Genomic DNA, 13,992 nt, shown 5'->3' on the forward strand with positions numbered 1-13,992 from the left:
CCTGTATATAGCCCTCGTGCTCCTGTATATATGCCTCCTGCTCCTGTATATATTGCCCATGCTCATGTATATAGCCCTCGTGCTCCTGTATATATCCCCCGTGCTCCTGATCTGTATATATCCCTCATGCTCCTGTACATATCCCCATCCTCCTGTATATATCCCTCGTGCTCCTGTATATATCCTTCCTGCTCCTGTATATATCACTCGTGCTCCTGTATATATCCCTCGTGCTCCTGTATATATCCTTCCTGCTCCTGTATATATCTGCTGTGCTCCTGTATATATCCTTCCTGCTCCTGTATATATCCCCTGTCCTCCTGTATATATCCCTCGTGCTCCTGTATATATCCCTTGTGCTCCTGTATATATCCCTCGTGCTCCTGTATATATCCTTCCTGCTCCTGTATATATCCCCCGTCCTCCTGTATATATCCCGTGCTCCTGTATATATCTCCTGTGCTCCTGTATATATCTCCTGTGCTCCTGTATATATCCCTCCTGCTCCTGTATGTATCCCCTGTGCTCCTGTATATATCCCCCCGTCCTCCTGTATATATCCCCTGTGCTCCTGTATATATCCTTCCTGCTCCTGTATATATCCCCCATGCTCCTGTATATATCCTTCCTGCTCCTGTATATATCCCCTGTGCTCCTGTATATATCCCCTGTGGTCCTGTGTATATCCCCTGTGCTCCTGTATATATCCCCTGTGCTCCTGTATATATCCCCTGTGCTCCTGTATATATCCCCTGTGCTCCTGTATATATCCCCTGTGGTCCTGTGTATATCCCCTGTGCTCCTGTATATATCCCCTGTGGTCCTGTGTATATCCCCTGTACTCCTGTATATATCCCCTGTGGTCCTGTATATATCCCCTGTGCTCCTGTATATATCCCCTGTGCTCCTGTATATATCCCCTGTGGTCCTGTGTATATCCCCTGTACTCCTGTATATATCCCCTGTGGTCCTGTATATATCCCCTGTGCTCCTGTATATATCCCCTGTGCTCCTGTATATATCCTTCCTGCTCCTGTATATATCCCCCATGCTCCTGTATATATCCTTCCTGCTCCTGTATATATCCCCTGTGCTCCTGTATATATCCCCTGTGGTCCTGTGTATATCCCCTGTGCTCCTGTATATATCCCCTGTGGTCCTGTATATATCCCCTGTGCTCCTGTGTATATCCCCTGTGCTCCTGTATATATCCCCTGTGGTCCTGTATATATCCCCTGTGCTCCTGTATATATCCCCTGTGCTCCTGTATATATCCCCTGTGGTCCTGTGTATATCCCCTGTACTCCTGTATAAAATTCTTTCTCTATGTCCACGAGGGCATAGAGTTGATTATAATAGAAGCGGGGGTCTGGGGGGTGAGACCTCCAGATGGGGAGGTGCAGGGGGGGGGGTGTGGCTTCCCCTTGCATGATTATAGGGGACAGGAAGAAACATCGGCACGCCCCCATGCCGGCCACGCGCACTAACCGGGCAGGAGCCCGTACATTCTAGACTCAACCACAACTACTACAGCCACTCCCCTGTACATGTCACCGCCCCGTCCTCACTCTCATCGATTCCCCACAACTAGGTTATTCCGCCCCTAGTGGTGACAGTGGGAATAATCTCCGACGATATGCAAATCACTATTTTGACTGTGCGTGTGATTGGCCGGTTTAAGAGGGCGGGTCCTGGCCGTCCTTATTTGGCGCGCTCTCCAGTTCGGGCCGTCACTTTCTGCCCTCCGCTCACGGCGCTGCTCGTCCTCGCTGCTGGGTAATGATAACACACTGATAATACACTGCCGTCCCGGTGCTTTTCCTTCCCCTCGTTATGGTCTCCGCCTCCTTCTCGTTCGGTTCACGACCAGTAATTCTGAGTGCTGGGCCTCACGATATAAAGACTACAAGTCCCAGCATCCTCTGCTGCTGCCCCTCACTGACTCCGCGGTAACTGTTGTTTCTCTTTGTATTTAGACACAAGACTCCTCAGGAACATGGAATCCAGCGGAGGTGAGTGCGGGACACGTGGGGCCGCGCGCCTCCTGTCATGTGACCAGCACTGGCCCCTCAGCACGTGGTCACTGCTCTTCTGTGCACCCGCTAGAGGGCATGAGAGGTCTATGGGGGGGAGGAGTCTGTCAGAGTGGACAGAAAGCTGCATAGAGTGATGGCTCCAGGTGCATAGAGTGATGGCTCCGGCTGCATAGAGTGATGGCTCCAGGTGCAGAGAGTGATGGCTCCGGCTGCATAGAGTGATGGCTCCGGCTGCATAGTGATGGCTCCAGGTGCAGAGAGTGATGGCTCCAGGTGCAGAGAGTGATGGCTCCAGGTGCAGAGAGTGATGGCTCCAGCTGTCACCTCAGAGGACTGGAAACAGTGGTGTAACTAGACTTTGATGGGCCCTGGTGAAACCTTTTGACCTGGGTGTTGTCCCTCCACCCCCAGTCCCTGCCCTCAGGGTTCAGAATGATGATGCTGACCCTTGGCTCTGATCCCTCATATAAGAGCATGGGAAAGCTGGGTGCTGCGGGAAAGGCTTGGTATTAACCGTTTTTGGCACTTAGTATTCTGCTTTAGTGTCTACATTTTATCACTAAAAATGCTACACATACAGTCACGTGCACAAATACAGATTTATATACTGTGCTGCATTTTGTACACTCTGTATAAACAAGATAGTAAGTTGGATGTCTGACAGCATGTTGACACCCTGCCACCATCACAGGACAGCGGTGAGGTATGTTATAGCGGCTACAGGGAAGGGGGCAGGAGAGTGCAGCGGTGAGGGTAGTGGCACTGGAGACATCATTCAGGGAGCTCCAGTACTGCAGGTTGCATTGTGTACTCTGGAGCCTCCCCTCCTGCTAGTGCCAACCAGGGCTGTGGAGTCGGTAAGCCAAACCTTCGACTCCGACTCCTCAATTTCTCTTGCTCTGACTCCTACATATATTGCTTATAGTTAGGTGAAAAATTTATTGTAGTACATGAACATGTGTATGTGAACATCAGACATTTAATAATTTTTATGATACAATAATCAAGATATTTGGATAGAACATAAAATATATTTATTGGATACAACTTTAGAACACAACTGTAATTGTAAATATGTAATATACAGTAGATTACATATTTATCTTGTGTATGTATGTATGTGTTTATATATATATTGTATGTATTAGTATTACATATTTACAATTTATTATTTTTTTGTGTTCTAGAGTTGTATTCTAATAAGTATATTTTGTTCTATCCAAGTATATTGATTATTGTATCATAAAAATGATTAAATGTCTGATGTTCACACTGTACTACAATAAATTTTTCACTTAAATATAAGCATTATACTAAATGTTGTTATTTTAGTAAAATATTCAGCACATTCTGGATTGCACTACTGTCCCCAATTTATTATATATTTTAGGAGTCGGTGCATTTTATACCGACTCCACCAAAATGAGCTCCGACTCCACAGCCCTGGTGCCAACTACATAGTGATGGTGGTGCAGGAGAGGGACACCTTCTCCTTAGGAATTTCTTTCTTATATTTCTGCAGCACTCACTGCTCAGGCCTGAGACTCCACAGCAAGTCTGCCAGTGGGCAGGGCTTAATAGGTTGGGTGGGGCTTACTGCTGTGGGGCTCCAGGGCAGTGAGTGCAGTGCAGGGGATGGTTGTGCTGAGGAAACTATCAGCTTTTCTCCTCTGTTCTAAGGCTATGTGCGCACGTTGCGTACTGTCCCTGCAGAAATTTCTGCAGCGTTTTGAACAGCACACGTGCGCTTCAAATCGCTGCAGAAACAAAAGCCGATTCTATGCGCTCTGCAGGTAGCCCCTGCCATAGACAGAGCGGGGACTGTATGCAGAGCGCATGAAAGTGACATGTCACTTCTTAGAACTCGTGCTTTGGGCAGCAGCCGAAGCGCTGCGCTCTAAAACGCCACGTGCGCACGTCTCCTGCACAATCTCCATAGATTGTGCTGGGGACGCAGGACGCATGCATTTATGCTGCGGTGCAGATCGCAGCGTAACTGCATGCAATTACACAACGTGCGCACATAGCCTAATAGACTGGGTGGAGCAGAACTTAAATCACACATACAGAATCTGTGCTGTATGCTGGAGGAGAGACTGTGGGGCCCAGCAGGGGATCTACCGATTTCCAGACGGGCTGGAGAGAAATTAAATCATTCTCTTTAATGGCAGCACACTATCTCCCAGCTGCTGCAGGCAGCCGGCGGCCTTTTGATCACTGCTATTACTGCTCTCCCCGCCCATATGCCTTGCCCACCTCTCAGCCTTGCCTTCGGTGGAAAGAGGTGGGTGGTATTATGGGCGTGGGAAGCAGTGAATATGCATTTTCTTAAGTAGCTGTGTCATGTTAGCCCTAGAGCCGGCGGCTGCCTCCAGTGACGTTGAGCCACCACAATTTGCAGCCCAGTGACCAGATGGGTCTCAGTGCTGCAATACATTTCAGCTGGATGAGCGCACATCCAGCTGAAGCAAGTGCTGAGGTCCTCAGGCCCGGTCGCTGTTGCGACCGCAATCTTTCCACCCCTGCTTGGAAGTGCACTGTTTGGGGTATGCAGCGCTCCTGGTGTCATGTGGTCTCACTTTCTCCAGTGCTGGAATCCCATCCAGTCATTGCAAAACCTAGCTTTATGGGGTCTGCATAAATGAGCGCTGTACCCCTAAAATGAGTGCACTTTGCTTACCTCTAGGTGCAAATGTTGCTCTCTCAATACATCGGCTATATCGCTACTTATCAATCAGCCCCCATCCACCCCTTCCAGACAAATCATCCTGTTTAACCACTCAATATTTGGGGGTAAACTTTCTTACAAACACTTGCTCCTTTCTGACCTGGGCTGATCAGTTGTCAGTAGTCTGCACCTTGTGTTCTTGGTATAGATCCCTCTGGTGAGATTTCCTACAAGCCCTCGGTCATAACAACAAATCATTGGTTACATAAAGTAACTACCCATCTTATTCCTCTCATTAAGAGCTGAGACTTGGCAAGAAGCTGAATGAAGGGAAAACTAAGGAGGTGTATGAGCTCCTGGACCACCCCGGCCGAGTCCTCATGCAGTCAAAGGACCAGATCACAGCAGGCAACGCGGCCAGGAAGGACCACATGGAGGGGAAAGCATCCATCTCCAACAAGACCACCAGCTGCATCTTCAAACTGCTGCAAGAAGCTGGTAAGGTCTCATATATTTATGCCTAATAAATGTTGTGGAAGTGGAATATTCAAAGTGTGGCACAATTGAAGGCATGTGTTCATGGTAGAAGTGGCAGAGGATTAATAAGGTGGGGACTACCTGGTGACCCTGCCTGCGACACGTGTCATGTGGACAATTACTGGATGCTGCGATCTTTAAGCATAGTGCAGATGAATGGTGACCCCTACAGCATACAATGACTGCAACAGTCTCTCATTCCATGGGTTGTTGGGAGGGTGGGGGGGTTCTTCCATTGTAAAAATGCAGAAAACAATCGACATGTTGCAGGTTTCTTCTGGAAGGAAAATATCCTGAACTTGCCCACACTTCATGATTGTCAAAGCCTCTGCTGGCATAAGCTTGTGGTGGTGTTGTGTGGCTTTATTTTTTTTTTTTTCCTTTTCTTGCAGATATGTGAAATCTATGGGGAAAAAAGGCACCCTGTGAACACAGCCTTACGTTTCTTTTTTTTTTTTTTTTTCCCCTCAGGTATTAAGACAGCATTCGTGAAGAAGTGCAGTGCGACTGGCTTCATTGCCACTCACTGTGAGATGATCCCTATAGAGTGGGTGTGCAGGAGGATAGCCACTGGCTCCTTCCTGAAGAGAAATCCTGGGGTACCGGAAGGCTATAAATTTTATCCCCCTAAAGTGGAGACGTTTTTCAAGGTTGGTTTGTGGACATTTTTCTTTTCAACTTTGTCTAAAGAAAATTGTGCCTATATTGGTAACTCAAACATATTTAATTTTTTTTTTAGGATGATGCCAATAATGACCCTCAATGGTCTGAAGAGCAGCTGATTTCGACCAGACTAAATTGTGCTGGGCTTGTGATTGGCCAGGCAGAGGTTGACATCATGAGCCATTCAACGGCCGCCATCTTTGAGATTCTGGAAAAAGCCTGGGCAACACAGGACTGCACCCTAGTGGACATGAAGGTGAGGTGTCTATATGGTGTTCTAAGTGGGAAGGCTAGACACTTATTTTGGCTGCATTTTATTGTCAGAACTTTCTAATTCTTAGGTAGAATTTGGTGTGGACGTGACCAAAAAAGAAATTGTCCTCGCTGATGTGATTGATAACGACTCATGGCGTCTATGGCCCGCAGGAGATAAGACCCAGCAGAAGGATAAACAGGTATGTATCCAACTTCTAACATTCATAATGCAAGGTCTTAAAGACTTGGCCATTAAAATTCCTTCTGCTAACTTGTCTCGTGTTTCCTTTCCAGACTTATCGGGATCTGAAGGAGATTACTCCAGAGGCCATGCAGATGGTCAAAAGAAACTTTGAGTGGGTTGCAGACAAAGTGGAGGTAATTCTGGACTGTTAGCTAAAACAGTTCTGCTGTATTGAAAACTAACACAATTTGGTTTAGTGACAAGTTGTATCTCATGGGTACTTTATTATATTTGATTTAATATTTCATCTGTTCTTGGCCATTTCCCTATCCTTTACACTGGTTATTTCTATTTCCTCAGCTGCTATTGACGAGTGAAAGCCAGGGACGGGTTGTGGTGTTGATGGGATCAATTTCTGACCTAGGCCACTGTGAAAAGATCAAAAAGTCCTGTGCAAATTACGGCATGCCGTGTGAACTGAGGGTGACGTCTGCTCACAAAGGACCTGATGAAACCCTGAGAATAAAGGCAGAGTATGAAGGTAAGATCACAAGTGTCTCCACAAACTCCTCACATAAAAAGCAGCAGTGTTGTGCTAGACAATTGGATTATATATTATATTTATCCCCCCCCCAATGCATAAAGTTTGTTTTTTGTCTAGGAAGAATAGGAAGAAAGTCACAGCTTTTGGAAACTGACCTGGGGCTAAGGCCCATGAAATGTTCCTGGATCTTTGATATCACAGATACCAGTGCTGGCTGACCGGGTTCCATAGCTCAACTGTGTCTTAGAAATTTGGTTGTCATAGACTGTCTTCAATGAAAATTAAATGCTCTGCCATTAAGAATTTTTTTTATGTATTGAGGTCACATGGGCCAGGCAGGGTATATACTTCAGTGTATGAGCTCTTAAGTTTCCATAGCCTGTCTTGCTACTTAAAGGGAATCTGTCAGGTCCCCCTATCCACCCAGAACCACAAGCAGTTCTGGGTACATATTGCTAATCACCGCCAAATGGTGCCTGTATCTAGTAGCGTAGATAAAGGGATTTTTAGAAAGGGTTTCTAAAGGGCTTTTATCATATGCTAATGAGCGAGGGCACTAGTCACGAGCGTTAGTTCCTGCGCTCATTCCACCCTCTTAGCATGGCAGCACGCCCACAAGGGATTGCTAACATGCTATTCAATTCAACATAACAAGCGGTGACAGATACCTGCATCCGTTATGACGGCTGATAAGAATGCCCGTCATGTCCGATCATGCGCAGTATGAAGCCAGGTATACATGTCCCAGCTTCAGAGGTGTAGTATGAATGACCGGAAGTGCTAGGCATTCTGATCAGTGTAAGCATGTCACAGCTGGTGATACTGCATTGAATAGCATGACCCTGTGGGTGTACTATCATACAAAGAGGGTGGAATGAGCACAGGAACAAACGCCCTTGTGACTAGGGCATATGCTCATTAGCATATGGTAAACATCGGTAACCTATTAACGACCCATGGCGTACTGGATAAGACATGGATCGTCAGCGGTTAATCCCCGCCCCTGCGACTATCCACGCACATCAGCTGACTTTAACAGCTGACATGTGTGCCTGCTGGTTTCGAGTGGAATCGCTTCCACCCACAACTATTAACCCCTTACATTTTGCTGCCAAAATCTGGCAGTGATATGTACAGTATATGTGCGCTGCCATTATGCTGACTTGCCCTACCCCAACCAGAAGTCACGTGACATGATCAGGTGACTTACAGTGGTTGCCATGGTGGCACAGGGTCATGTGATGACACCTGTAGCTAACATGAGTCACATGCTCTCAATGCCGGAATACTGCCAGCATTGAAAGTAAAGCAGCATATCTGCAGATCTTGGCTCTTTAGCTGTGATCTGGAGACCTGATCAGATTGCTCATTGCTATAACACCCTAGGTGGACTAGTAAAATAAAAAAAAACAAAACTAAAAGTTCAAATCACATTGAAAATACACATTTGGCATCAGTGTTCAGAAATGCCCAATTTTATCAAAATATAAAATCAATTAATCTGATTGGTAAATGGCGTAACAGCAAAAAAATACCAAATGCCAAAATTATGTTTTTGTTTTGCTTTGAGACGCAAAAAATAAGCAGTCACTGGGTCATAGATCCAGGAAAAATGAGAACACTATGGGTTTCAGAAAATGGTGCAAAACGTGTGCCACTTTTTTGGACAAGCTTGTGAATTTTTTTTAACCCCTTAGATACAAGTAAACCTATTCATGTTTGTCTGCAAACTCGCACTGACATCAGGCATCCTACCCACACATCAGTTTTACCATGTAGTAAACACTGAATAAAATATCCCAAAAACTATTGTGCGATCACTTTTTTTTATTTTTTTTTTTGCAATTTTTCCACACATGGAATTTTTCTTTGTCGCTCCATTGGGAGACCCAGACAATTGGGTGTATAGCTTCTGCCTCCGGAGGCCACACAAAGTATTATACTTTAAAAAGTGTAACCCCTCCCCTCTGCCTATACACCCTCCCGTGCATCACGGGCTCCTCAGTTTTATGCTTTGTGTGGAAGGAGGCACACATCCACTCATGCAGATGGGTGAGAGAGTCCAACAGGCCGGAGAAAGGCCAGAGGAACTCCTATGCGTGGCGGGCTAAGCCACGCCCCCAAAAACCCGCCGGAGGCAATGCCTCCAAGGCGGCCTCTTCATGACTCTTGGCATCCCCGAACCGCATCCTCGGTCGGTGGCAGGCTCTCCCGCTTTTGCGACGCCTGGTGGCCACATGTTCAAGACCGATGGGTGAGAGACATTCTGTCTCACGGTTACAAGATAGAGTTCAGCTCTCGTCCCCCGACTCGTTTCTTCAGAACTTCTCCGCTCCCCGCGCGGGCCGATGCACTTTTTCAGGCGGTGGACGCTCTGAAGACAGAAGGAGTTGTGATCCCTGTCCCCCCCCCCCCCCCCCCCCCCCCCCAGGAACATGGTCGCGGCTTTTACTTCAACTTGTTCGTGGTGCCAAAGAAGGACGGTTCGTTCCGTCCCGTTCTGGACCTCAAACTACTCAACAGACATGTGAGCATCAGACGGTTTCGGATGGAATCTCTCCGCTCGGTCATCGCATCGATGTCACAAGGAGACTTCCTAGCATCGATCGACATCAAGGATGCTTATCTCCATGTGCCGATCGCACCCGAACATCAACGCTTTTTGCGTTTCGCCATCGGGGACGAACACCTTCAGTTCGTGGCATTGCCTTTCGGCCTGGCGACAGCCCCACGGGTGTTCACCAAGGTCATGGCATCTGTTGTGGTGGTCCTACACTCTCAGGGCCACTCGGTGATTCCCTACTTAGACGATCTTCTGGTCAGGGTACCCTCTCAGATGGCGTGTCAAAACAGCCTTACCGTCGCTCTGGCGACTCTCCAGCAGTTCGGGAGGATCATCAACTTCCCAAAATCCAAGTTGACACCGACCCAATCACTGACTTACCTCTGGATGGAGTTTCATACTCAGTCAGCATTAGTCATGCTCCCGCTGGACAAACAGCTTTCTCTGCAGGCAGGGGTGCAATCTCTTCTTCGGGGTCAGTCACACCCCTTGAGGCGTCTCATGCACTTCCTGGGGAAGATGGTGGCAGCGATGGAGGCAGTGCCCTTCGCGCAATGCCATCTGCGGCCACTCCAGTGGGACATTCTCCGCAAATGGGACAGGAGGTCGACTTCCCTCGACAGGAACGTCTCTTTCCCTTGCAACCAAGACGTCACTTCAGTGGTGGCTCCTTCCCAACTCTGTCGCAGGGAAAATCCTTCCTACCCCCAACCTGGGCTGTGGTCACCACGGACGCGAGCCTGTCAGGGTGGGGGGCGGTTTTTCTCCACCACAGGGCTCAGGGAACCTGGACTCCGATAGTCATCCCTTCAGATCAATATTCTGGAGATAAGGGCAGTGTATCTAGCCCTATTGGCTTTTCATCGGTGGCTGGAGGGCAGGCAGATCCGTATCCAGTCGGACAACGCCACTGCCGTCGCATACATCAACCACCAAGGAGGCACTCGTAGTCGTCAAGCCTTCCAGGAAGTCCGACGGATTCTGCAGTGGGTGGAAGCCACAGCCTCCACCATCTCCGCAGTTCACATCCCGGGCGTAGAAAACTGGGAAGCAGATTTTCTCAGTCGTCAGGGCATGGACGCGGGGGAATGGTCTCTTCACCCAGACGTGTTTCGAGAGATCTGTCGCCGCTGGGGAACGCCGAACGTCGATCTCATGGCGTCACGGCACAACAACAAAGTCCCGGCATTCATGGCCCGGTCTCAAGATCACAGAGCTCTGGCGGCGGACGCATTAGTTCAGGATTGGTCGCAGTTTCGACTGCCTTATGTATTTCCTCCTCTGGCGATGCTGCCCAGAGTGCTGCGCAAAATCAGGTCCGACTGTCGTCGCGCCATTCTCGTCGCCCCAGATTGGCCGAGGCGGTCGTGGTAACCGGATCTGTGGCATCTCACGGTGGGTCAACCGTGGGCGCTCCCAGACCGCCCAGACTTGCTGTCACAAGGGCTGTTTTTCCATCTGAATTCTGTGGCCCTCAACCTGACTGTGTGGCCATTGAGTCCTGGCTCCTAGCGTCTTCAGGGTTATCTCAGGATGTCATTGCCACCATGAGACAGGCCAGGAAACCAACGTCCGCCAAGATCTATCACAGGTCTTGGAGGATCTTCTTATCCTGGTGCTCTGATAATGGTTTTTCTCCCTGGCCCTTTGCCCTACCCACTTTTCTTTCATTCCTCCAATCCGGAATGGACAAGGGTTTGTCTCTCGGCTCTCTCAAGGGACAAGTATCGGCGCTATCCGTATTTTTTCAAAAGCGTCTAGCCAGGCTTCCGCAGGTCCGCACGTTCCTGCAGGGAGTTTGCCACATAGTCCCATCTTGTAAGCGTCCGCTTCAGAAACCACCTTTCGAGCCGCTGCGGGATGTCTCTTGATCACGTCTTTCGCAGAAGGTGGCATTTCTAGTGGCAGTTACATCGCTCCGTAGAGTGTCGGAGCTGGCAGCGCTGTCATGCAAAGCCCCCTTCCTGGTTTTTCACCAGGATAAGGTGGTTCTGCGTCCTGTTTCGGAATTTCTCCCTAAGGTGGTATCTCCTTTTCATCTCAATCAGGATATCTCCTTACCTTCATTTTGCCCTAATCCAATTCACCAATGTGAAAAGGATTTGCACTCTTTAGATCTGGTGAGAGCACTCCGGCTCTACGTGTCTCGCACGGCGCCCCTGCGCCGTTCAGATGCGCTCTTTGTCCTTGTCGCTGGCCAGCGTAAGGGTTCGCAGGCTTCCAAGTCAACCTTGGCTCGGTGGATCAAGGAACCGATTCTTGAAGCCTACCGTTCTTCTGGGCTTCCGCTTCCTTTGGGGCTGAAAGCCCATTCTACCAGAGCCGTGGGTGCGTCCTGGGCATTGCGGCACCGGGCTACAGCTCAACAGGTGTCAGGCAGCTACCTGGTCGAGTCTGCACACTTTCACGAAACACTATCAGGTGCATACCTATGCTTCGGCAGACGCCAGTCTAGGTAGGCGAGTCCTTCAGTCGGCGGTTGCCCACCTGTAAGAGGGGGTCGTTTTCGGCTCTTTTTTTATCGAGGTATTCTTTTACCCACCCAGGGACTGCTTTTGGACGTCCCAATTGTCTGGGTCTCCCAATGGAGCGACAAAGAAGGGAATTTTGTTTACTTACCGTAAATTCCTTTTCTTCTAGCTCCTATTGGGAGACCCAGCACCCGCCCCTGTGCCCTTCGGGCTGTTTGTTCTTTTGTGTACACATGTTGTTCATGTTGAATTGTTCTTTTGGTTCATGGTTTTCAGTTCTCCGAACATCCTTCGGATTGAATTTACCTTAGACCAATTTATAAGTTTCCTCCTTCCTGCTTTTGCACCAAAACTGAGGAGCCCGTGATGCACGGGAGGGTGTATAGGCAGAGGGGAGGGGTTACACTTTTTAAAGTGTAATACTTTGTGTGGCCTCCGGAGGCAGAAGCTATACACCCAATTGTCTGGGTCTCCCAATAGGAGCTAGAAGAAAAGGAATTTACGGTAAGTAAACAAAATTCCCTTCTTTTAAAGGGGATAAGAGATCTTTAGAAACAGGTTTCTAATGTATGCTACTAGATGCAAGGATTAGCAATATGCACCCAGAACTCCTCACTGTTCTGGGTGCATATTGCACTTGACCAGTTCCCTTTAAGCTAGTGTCCTGCTTGTCACTACACCCTGCTGAATCTTGCATTTCTCTTAGGAGACGGTGTTCCCACAGTCTTTGTTGCGGTTGCTGGTAGAAGCAATGGTTTGGGTCCTGTCCTCTCTGGAAACACGGCTTATCCAGTAATTAACTGCCCACCGCTCACTGCTGACTGGGGGGTGCAGGATGTGTGGTCGTCTCTGCGGATGCCCAGTGGTAAGAGAATCCTCGGGAATTCGGAGTAGTCTTGTATTGTTTCACATGTCTGACTGACCATACTTCTGTTTCCTGCACAGGGCTGGGCTGCTCCACCGTGCTTTCTCCAGAGGCAGCGGCGCAGTTTGCAGCGCAGATATTTGGCCTGAACAATCATCTGGTTTGGTCTAAGCTGCGCTCCTGTACTCTGAATACATGGATTTCCCTCAAGCAAGCGGATGCAAAGCTGAGACAGTGCAGCATGTAACGTCACGCTCACCATAAAACCTAAAATCTCAAATATGGCAGAATATTTTTCTTCTGACCTACAATAGGTGTATATACTGTATCTTTCGGTTTATAAGACGCGCCCCAAAATTAGAGGGGGAAAAAATGTTAAAATGAGTCCATCTTATAAGCCTAGCGTCTTAATTCAAATGCTCACCGGGGGGAGCGGCTCAGGAAGGTTACAGGAGGCAGTTGGCGATGATCTGGGTGTTGCAGCTCAAGAGGGTCACAGGACATGGGGTCACAGCGACTGTGGGCTCCATTAAATTGCTTGCAGTTGACATGATGGACTTAAAAAAAAAAAAAAAAAAAAAAAAACCCTGCCGAGCATCTTAAAATCCAGAAAATACGGTATTATATTTATAGTATTGTGATGGTTATATGGATACTAATCATGGCTTATATTGGTGTAAAGGATTTTTGTAATAAACAAACTATAGAAATGGTCTTTTGTTTATTTGAGCTGATAAAGGAAGGTCCTAATGAGCTATTATAAGGGAAGAGCTTGGTATTGCATGAATGGTTCCCAGGGCACTGCCATACAAATGCCAGCAATCCTATCTAAAACAAATGAAGGAACACCTTTGCATTGACATGAGTTTGCCTGATCACAGCACAGAGGGGGTTAACTGCTTGGATCGTAAGTGTTATCCCTGTTCGCACTGGCAGGCACAGAGGTGGTGTCCACATGACTTTAATATTTTGGCATGTCCACTTCCTATAGTCATCATGTGCTACAAGGTCAAGATGCCTAGAAAGGGGTAGCCTTTTTCTGGAGATGTTATAAGAAGGGAAATCTTAGTTTAGAAACGCTTCTTCACACCACAGAGAAATGAAGGTGCACAGCCCAGATATCAGTGATCTGACTGCCAACATGTACTAACATTACAAGCTGGGGCAGGTAGGAGAGGCAGGGCTGTGTCATTACATATACCTTGC

The 13,992-nt window shown here is 48.0% G+C and overlaps 1 protein-coding gene across 6 annotated transcripts; it reads left to right on the plus strand.

Annotated features, from left to right (window-relative positions):
• The first annotated feature begins 1,706 nt into the window (after positions 1–1,706).
• On the plus strand, positions 1,707–13,499 carry PAICS (phosphoribosylaminoimidazole carboxylase and phosphoribosylaminoimidazolesuccinocarboxamide synthase). 6 transcript variants are annotated; one of them, XM_075347067.1, is made up of 10 exons: positions 1,707–1,776; positions 1,977–2,012; positions 5,005–5,202; positions 5,713–5,891; positions 5,981–6,160; positions 6,246–6,359; positions 6,454–6,537; positions 6,704–6,884; positions 12,628–12,786; positions 12,867–13,499. In XM_075347067.1, exons 2-10 carry the CDS (start codon positions 1,997–1,999, stop codon positions 13,031–13,033), a joined length of 1,278 nt encoding a protein of 425 aa, XP_075203182.1. In that variant the 5' UTR covers positions 1,707–1,776; positions 1,977–1,996; the 3' UTR covers positions 13,034–13,499. The 6 variants fall into 6 exon arrangements, with proteins under 6 accessions (XP_075203182.1, XP_075203187.1, XP_075203186.1 ...); XM_075347072.1 differs by lacking the exons at positions 1,707–1,776; positions 1,977–2,012 and adding an exon at positions 2,138–2,179; XM_075347071.1 differs by lacking the exons at positions 1,707–1,776; positions 1,977–2,012 and adding an exon at positions 2,199–2,223.
• Positions 13,500–13,992: the final 493 nt, after the last annotated feature.

The sequence above is a fragment of the Anomaloglossus baeobatrachus genome, chromosome 1 (assembly GCF_048569485.1).
Source record: "Anomaloglossus baeobatrachus isolate aAnoBae1 chromosome 1, aAnoBae1.hap1, whole genome shotgun sequence".
Taxonomy (NCBI): domain Eukaryota; kingdom Metazoa; phylum Chordata; class Amphibia; order Anura; family Aromobatidae; genus Anomaloglossus; species Anomaloglossus baeobatrachus.